Consider the following 7867-nt stretch of genomic DNA (forward strand, 5'->3'; position numbering starts at 1 on the left):
GTCATCGCGTTGCGGGCGTATGTTCGAATCTCCAAACATGACGTCATGATAGAACAATGTTTTATCGTGGAATAAACCACGCCCCGTTCTTCATTGTTCTTTGCGTAGCTATCTTATATACACAAGTACCAGCTGTCAACGTATATAATACACGAGCTGATTTGTCTGTGTGTCTATAAACCTCACTGATCTGTTTTTTAGTGTGAGAATATTTTTTTCTCAGGTACAATGATAATCTGTACACCTCTGTATGGAACTAAGTAAAAATGAATCAATTTGTATTCAAGGTCTCAGCAAAGCGACTTGAGGTGTGTGTGTGTGTGTGTGTGTGTGTGTGTGTTGGGGGGGGGGGGGGGGGGGGGGGGGGCAAGGACGGCAGGACAAACCACTGTCTCCGCGTTCTTTCCGTGTGTTTGTTTGTTGTTTAACGCCGCACTCAGCAATCTTCCCTGACAACGGTTCTTCATTATACAACTACGTTGTATGTCTGCAATCAGTGTTCGAGGGGTAAACGAAAGGATAAACATGGCTTACAAATCAGTTCCTTTTGCTCAAAGCATTACAATTCAGCACGTTGAACAAACTTCCTGATCGTAGTGGTGCATCAATAACCAGCACCATACAAGAGCGGTCCGCGCGACTATTCACGCTACTTAACGAATGAGGACTCAGTTAACTTGTAGACCAGAATGCGTACTGAAGTAGTGTGTACGTGTTGGCATGAGGAATGTGCATGTAAATGATAACGTCGACGAAGTCACAAAGTTACAAAGGGGAGAGGATATTGGAAGTTTATTACATCATTACTACGAAAAGATGAATATGCAGCAATGGTAACAGATATTTTAGACGAAACTAAACGTGAATACGCAGTTCCTAAATATGATAACGAAGGTATTAAAAATGTCCCTGGCCAAACTTTAGATCTTACAATTACTGATTCGCTATTCTTGGAGACATTTTTGGTGAAAGTAAGATGAAAAACTATCTCACATTCTACACACTTGAAAAAAATAAAAGAGAAAAAATATAAAGAAGAGAAAATGCTATGTTGGAATTAGAAACACGATTAAAAACGACTTTCAAAACGTAAGCGAAACATTGTTATCCAAACTGTCGGAACGGAAACAATTAAAGAAGGAGAAATGAGAGGAATTCAAATCCATAATCGAATACAGTGGTATAACGAAGGAGAGAAACCAATTAATTTCTGTTGCCACCTAGAAAACGGAAACTGTACCAACAAACTTATCAATACTAGTATTACTGATAAAGGTGGGGAAATAACAGATTGTTCTTTAATAACCAACGAACAGAAAAACTTTCACGAAAAATTATACAAGTCGATAGACAATATTGACGTTGAAGGTTTAGATTGTTTAAAGACATAACCACTCCATCTTTAAATAACATTCTTTCAGAAGAACTAGATGAAGAATTAAAAATTAACGAGACAGCTGCTGCTATTAAATCAATGAAAAATAACTTGATGATTTCCCTATGGAATTTGTCAAATATTTTTGGAGAGACATCAACATTTGGATTTATTGCTATATCAAGGACACTTACAAAAACGACTCTATGATTTTAACAATTAATAGAGGAGTTATAACATGCATTCCAAAACCAAATAAAGATAGACGTTTATTAAAAATTGGAGGCCTATTTCTCTTTTAAATGCTCTATATAAGATTATTAGCACTTTGATAAGAAATTGGATAAAAAAGACACTGGATCTCCTTATCAGCGATAACCAGATAGGATTTATCCCGGGTAGGTGTATTAGCGAAAACATTAGGCTCTTATATGACATCGTCTTCAAAACAAAAATATTAAAAAATATTATTAATATTAAAGAAAGGCCTATCAATATTAATTGATTTTGAAAGAAGTCTTTGACACAGTTTCTAAACGATTCATTATGAAGGTTCTAGATAAATTTGATTTTGGAGCTTATATGCAAACATGGGTAAATATCCTGATCTTAAACTCTACTTCTTGTGTCATACAAGACGGTCACTTGTCATCATTTTTCAGCAACGAAAGAGGATATAGACAAGGAGATCCTATTTCCCCATATTCGTCGCAGACATACTAGGGATGATGATAAGAACAAGTACAAATATAAATGGTATAGTCCTTGGAGAAAGTGAGCACGTAATAGGTCAATATGCCGATGACACCGAACTATTTTTAGACGAGGAAGAGAATATATGGATGTCAACTTCTTTATTATGAGGAACACAACGTTTCGGAGTATATGCTTACTCCTTCATCAGTTGAATGAATGCCATTCGGCAGAGAGCATATATATGTACATGTAAGGATTAGCTTACTTAATCGATATCTCTTACAATTATTACAATGTGTCAAAGGTGAACTTACTGTCTTAATCACATCCTGTACATATTTCTCATGATGTTTAACAATGTAATTTGATGCATCTTATTATACAATGACTATGTATCCTCTGGAATAAATAAAAAGTTAACAATTAAAAAAAGGTTACAAAGTCACACAGTTTCAAAGTTACAAATCCACAAAGATGCACAACGATGAGCTGCAGGGATGTTTGAGACAAAGTATTTGTTCGTCAGCGCAAAACATACATATAATTTCCTCTGATTGGGAGAGCCTAACAGTTATTTCACCCACAACACATTCTGCATGTCCTTCGATTTATTATTTTCGTAAAACGTGCGAGACATTCGAAAGTAAACCCATATGTGATTCGTGGGACTTAACCAGTGTATATGTTCATTATGACCCATATGTGTTAACATCTCAGTCTTTGTTTTCAGGGGCGGTGGGGTAGCCTAGTGGTTAAAGCGTTCGCTCGTCACGGCGAAGGCCGGGGTTCGATTCCCCACATGGATACAACGTGTGAAGCCCATTTCTGGTGTTCCCCGCCGTGATATTGCTGGAATATTGCTGAAAGCGGCGTAAAACCATACTCACTCACTTTGTTTTCAATATTGTGGAAACTATCTGACAACATTTATTTCATGTAATATTCATATTGTTCCGAACAATAGGCCGTAATAGTATAGCATGTTTATATCGATCCCAAATCGATAGCCACCATTACCCTGGTATAATAGCGATGGTGATATTTATATAACTTACAACATACTTGCCTAATTACGCGTTTTCTTTCTTCTTTTGTTTATAGTTCTGAAGTCTGACGAGTATTCAGATGCCGAAACAAGATCCAGGCTGTTAGTGGTTTCGGCCACAGGCACATATCCTGTTGAATCGAGAGAAATATTCCTCTATAACAAGTCAATGGAAGACTATCCGTACATTGGGGGAAAGTCCCTGCATGTATCTGCCATAGAGTGGGTCTCCACACTACGCAGGATAGTTGTGGCAGTTAAAACAACGAAAGAGATACGTTCCTACCGCATAGATAGCAGCGAATATACAACCCTCAGAAAAGGGGTGGACGCCAATGCAATCGCTGTGGATGAAGGGAGACAACTGATATTTTTAGCTATAACCAGCAATAAAGCCAAAGTGTATAGCTTAGATATCAAGGGTAAGAGGTTCAAAGAGGTGCAATCTTCAAAGAATGGACAATATTCAAAATTGTCTGCCATTTCACTTGATACTGCTCACAGGACTATCTATGCGTGTGACCATTCCAACATTATAAGCACTTCCTACGACGGCAATGGTTACCGACGGTTCAAATACGTCTTACGTGCCCATGGCGTAGTTGTTGGGCCAGAGAGGCAGCTCTTCTACTCCAGTCGGGGCACTATTATGCGAGTGAATCTGTCCAGTAAAGCCGCCACTTCTGTGGGTCGCATTCCGTTCGATCCGTATTCGCTACATTATTATGCAGATGATATTTATATTTCTCCCATGTACCGAGAATACATTACTGTTCTTAATATATTGACCGGTGAACAAGAAAATCGTTATTTGTACGACCGTAAACAGACACTCATTCTCACTACAATCACGTAAACAAGACATGGAGGGAGGGCGTTCCGACCAGTACCTAGTGTGACCACCCTGTGCTGCAATCAGTCACTGCTCTAAACTCCTTGACACAAGACCCGTGAAGATCCGTGGTAGAATAGGTCTTCAACAACCCATGCTTGCTGTAACAGGCGACTGCTTGTCGTAAGAGGCGACTAACGGGATCGGGTGGTCATCCTCGTTGACTTGGTTGATGTATGTCCTTGTATCTCAATTGTGTGGATCGATGCTCATGATGTCCATCACTAGTCGTCTGGACTATAACTGGAATATTGCTCAGTGTGGCGTTAAACAACAGACAAACACATAAACAAAGCACCCTTTCCAAACAACCTGTTTTGCTCCTTTGATGCAGATCCCGTAGACCAAACAGTGTGCTTATCACACACCTCGTCCTGTAGGTGAACACTTATCAAAGCTCAGTTTATCGATATCTGTTTCCTGTCGACAGCGTAACGCCTGTGTTAATGAATGCAACTGAAAGCCCTTTCCATAAACATAAGAAATCTCTGCTGAAAGCACACTCCATTGTGAGTAAGTGTATTTGGTTTTAAGCAGCTTTTCGCAATATTCCAGCAATATCACGGCGGGGGACACCAGAAATGGGCTTCACACATTGTACCCATGTCGGGAATCGAACCCGGGTCCTCGGCGTGACGAGCGAACGCTTTAACCACTGGGCTACCCGACCGCCCCAGACGAATACGAATATGTATTATAAGTATGTGTTTAGAAACCACTTTCAAATAATGATGGTAACCAGAGTTCGCGAAAAGGTGAATTACCATCAGGAACGTAGCCCGTCATAATTTGACATACAGATCTGGAATGCACTTGTCGGTTATCAAATAAAGACGAAATTTGTTAAGAAATATAGAAAATGAGATATCGCTTGAATAGACGAAAGATGTTGCAGGTGCAAAGGCACTTGATTTAAATTCCTTAAATTGACGAAACTATCGATGGCTGGCCAGGAATTATTTGCCATTTCGGCGTCTTTGTAATGTTTTGATTCAATAAGTCTTCATTTATTTGCGATTTTAGCATCCGGTTTATTTCAATAAAGACGGTATTTGTCAAACCACAGGTGTCCTCCCATTAGTTAGACGTCCCAATAGTTAGACAGCTTATAACAACACTTTAAACGGTTGAGTGCACACTAATCCTTATGCTTGTTACCTCAGACTTTAAAATGGAATAGTCCAGATAAGATCTGACAAACAAAGCAAAGATGCTTTAAATAGATACTTTAATATTATACTTAACATTTAATGACACTTTACATTTGATAAATTTTATACAGTTTGTAACAACACTTTGTGACAGTTTTTGGTAATGTACACTTTACATTTAATAACTTTTACAGTTTATTTATCCCAGACGAAGCAAGTGTGCTAGGTGACAGAGGTCTGTTGAGTCGCTCTTGAACTTCTGTCTTCAGTTGTCGAAAAAGCCAGCCATAGGTTGTTGCTTGGCGATCTGGCAAAAGGGCGAACACTAGAGGGAAGGTGTTGGAACCAACTCTGGCATGAATGATGTATACTTGATCCCATAAACCTGGACATGCTGTGAAGGTACCATCCATGTAAAGGGTGTCAGCTTCCTGGAGGTCTTGTATCTGTTCTGCAGTGGAGAAAGCCAGGATCTTGTCATCGTCGCCGTCGCTGAACAGTAGAAAGGGACGTCTGTCTGTTGTCTCTGACCATTTGTCTTCAATGTCTACTGTTGACCGCGACCTGGGTAACGCTGGAATGTAACGCCTGAACAAGAGCAAAGGAACAGTTACACATATGTTACATGAAATATTGATAATGTTTAAGAGCAAAACAAGTTATGTGGGACCTAAAAAAGAAGAAGTAAATACTAACCAAGTCAAAAATACGGTATGATTTTTACCTGTAAAGTGCACTTTTCACGCTCTGAAATGATGGCATCGCTGGGATGTTGGCTTCAACATGCAAGATGCAGGCATTGTACGAGGAGCAAGTCACTCAAGTAAACTTGAGTGACTTGCTCCTCGTACAATGCCTGCATCTGTGTGGTTTCTTCTCGCGCTCTTTTACGAAGATTGCTGACAAAGTTCACTCTGGTTTCATCTTCAGGCGGATGATTATGTTCTGACTGATTGCGAAGAAAGTCACCGACAGTCGTACATTTCCCATTGCACGTCTTGACGACACATCTCCAATGTGTGCAGGTTTGCCTCTTGCGGTTTCTGTTGTAAATATATCCATCTAATATCAACAGATCACTTACTTACTTACTTACTTACTTTGGAGATTTAACGTGCGCTTTCCGACTGATGCGTATTTCGCACACGGGCCCGGCCAGGCCATTTAATGTGTTTCCGAAAGGGGCGAAAGTGGTCTGTGCAACCCAAGAGCGGGGTTTTAGGGGTTGCTTATATAGAATTTGGGAATTTTGAGATTTGGAATAGATGCCGATGGGATTGGGGAGGAGAACTAAGGGAGCTGGGTATGGTGGATGTTTGTTTGTTAAGTGATTTTGATTTGGTAGGTTATAGTGTTTTTAGATGCGTTTTATTAGTTCCGTTTTTATTAAGAATACGCCTAAGGCCTTGAAGTTTTCTAGTTTATTTTGTGGGTTTAGTATTGCTTCTAGAGTTAGAGCCATGTCTAGATTGAGGGTGGTTTGTAATGCGGTTCGATGCGTTAGGTAGTGTGTTTAGTGGATGAGTGCGTGTTCTGGGGTTTCTGGTTGTTTGCAGTGTGGGCAGTTACCTGTAGTGTGTTTTTTATTTTTTTTTAGGTGGTTATATAGGTCGGTGTGTCCTGTTTGGAGTTTAGTGATTACTCTGTCGATTTTTTTGGATGGATGGAGAAATTTTGGTTTGGTTAGTGGTTTGCTAACACTTTTTTGATTTGGCTATTTGAGTTTAGATATAGGTTATGCCATTTTTTTGTGATTTTTTGCTTGTTTACACTTTTAATTTCTGATTTTGAGATGGGTAAGTTTAAGCTTATTTCTGGGATATTGAGGGATAGTTTAGCTGCTTTATCGGCGTTTTCATTACCGTATATTCCTACGTGGGCGGGTATCCACAAGAAGGTTATTTGTATGCCTGCCTTAGTTAGGTCGTTAGAGCTTTTAAGTAAACAGCTCACTTCCACGCCGAGAGGTGATGTACTCTACTTTCCTTAAACCAGCCATATCGATACTGATAATGATACGTACCCCAAGATCATTTTTATTTGTTTGATGAATAGATAATCTAAACTCAACTCCTTCAACTGATCATACAGTAAGACAATTAAGCTACTCCATAGATTACATTGTTAATCTCATGCCTATTGTAATTTAGGTTAATTTAACGAAATTATAACATATAAACTCCCTAAACTGTGAGTCCCCTATCCCTACTCAGTACTTTAATCTAATTAGGACTGATCCATTACACCTGTAGGTATATTCCCTCTTTGCCTAAATAAACATGTCTAACAATTGGGACGTCTAACTAATGGGACGTCTAACTAATGGGATATAACCAAACCACATGTTTTCTTTTCACCCTGAAATGACATCATAAAAAGGGGATTTGCCAAAGACTCGGTGCAGCATTACACGATTACATTTTTGTACAGCAGTCGCACTGCGCTAATTAAGGTTGATTATATTATAAGAACTTGGGCGATATTTTGCTGCCGACGCGCTGCACTGCGCTGCCAACTCGCTGGTTTAATGTGTGAACACCTTTAGGCTCTACAATGGAACCCGTTCGAATTTCACATGATAACGGAGATTTACTTTCGCATGTTAACGTAGACTTACTTTCACGTGTTAACGGAGACTTACTTTCACGTGTTGACGGAGACTTACTTTCACATGTTCACGTAGACTTACTTTCACGTGTTGACGGAGA

At 39.4% G+C, this 7867-nt stretch overlaps 1 protein-coding gene across 1 annotated transcript; it reads right to left on the reverse strand.

Moving 5' to 3' along the window:
- Positions 1-5239: 5239 nt before the first annotated feature.
- LOC125375914 lies at positions 5240-5928 on the reverse strand. Its single transcript, XM_048386933.1, has 2 exons — positions 5884-5928; positions 5240-5747 (listed from the first exon to the last, which is right to left on the reverse strand). Exons 1-2 carry the CDS (start codon positions 5919-5921, stop codon positions 5348-5350), a joined length of 438 nt encoding a protein of 145 aa, XP_048242890.1. The 5' UTR covers positions 5922-5928; the 3' UTR covers positions 5240-5347.
- Positions 5929-7867: the final 1939 nt, after the last annotated feature.

The sequence above is a fragment of the Haliotis rufescens genome, unplaced genomic scaffold (assembly GCF_023055435.1).
Source record: "Haliotis rufescens isolate VD_foot unplaced genomic scaffold, xgHalRufe1.0.p SCAF_62, whole genome shotgun sequence".
Classification (NCBI taxonomy): Eukaryota; Metazoa; Mollusca; class Gastropoda; order Lepetellida; family Haliotidae; genus Haliotis; species Haliotis rufescens.

Excerpts from the sequence above, each read along its gene's own strand:
- LOC125375914 (XM_048386933.1), bottom strand. The coding sequence starts at position 5,921 with ATGCCATCATTTCAGAGCGTGAAAAGTGCACTTTACAG. Across the intron at positions 5,748-5,883 it reads GTGAAAAGTGCACTTTACAG|GCGTTACATTCCAGCGTTAC; the intron begins GTAAAAATCATA and ends GCTCTTGTTCAG.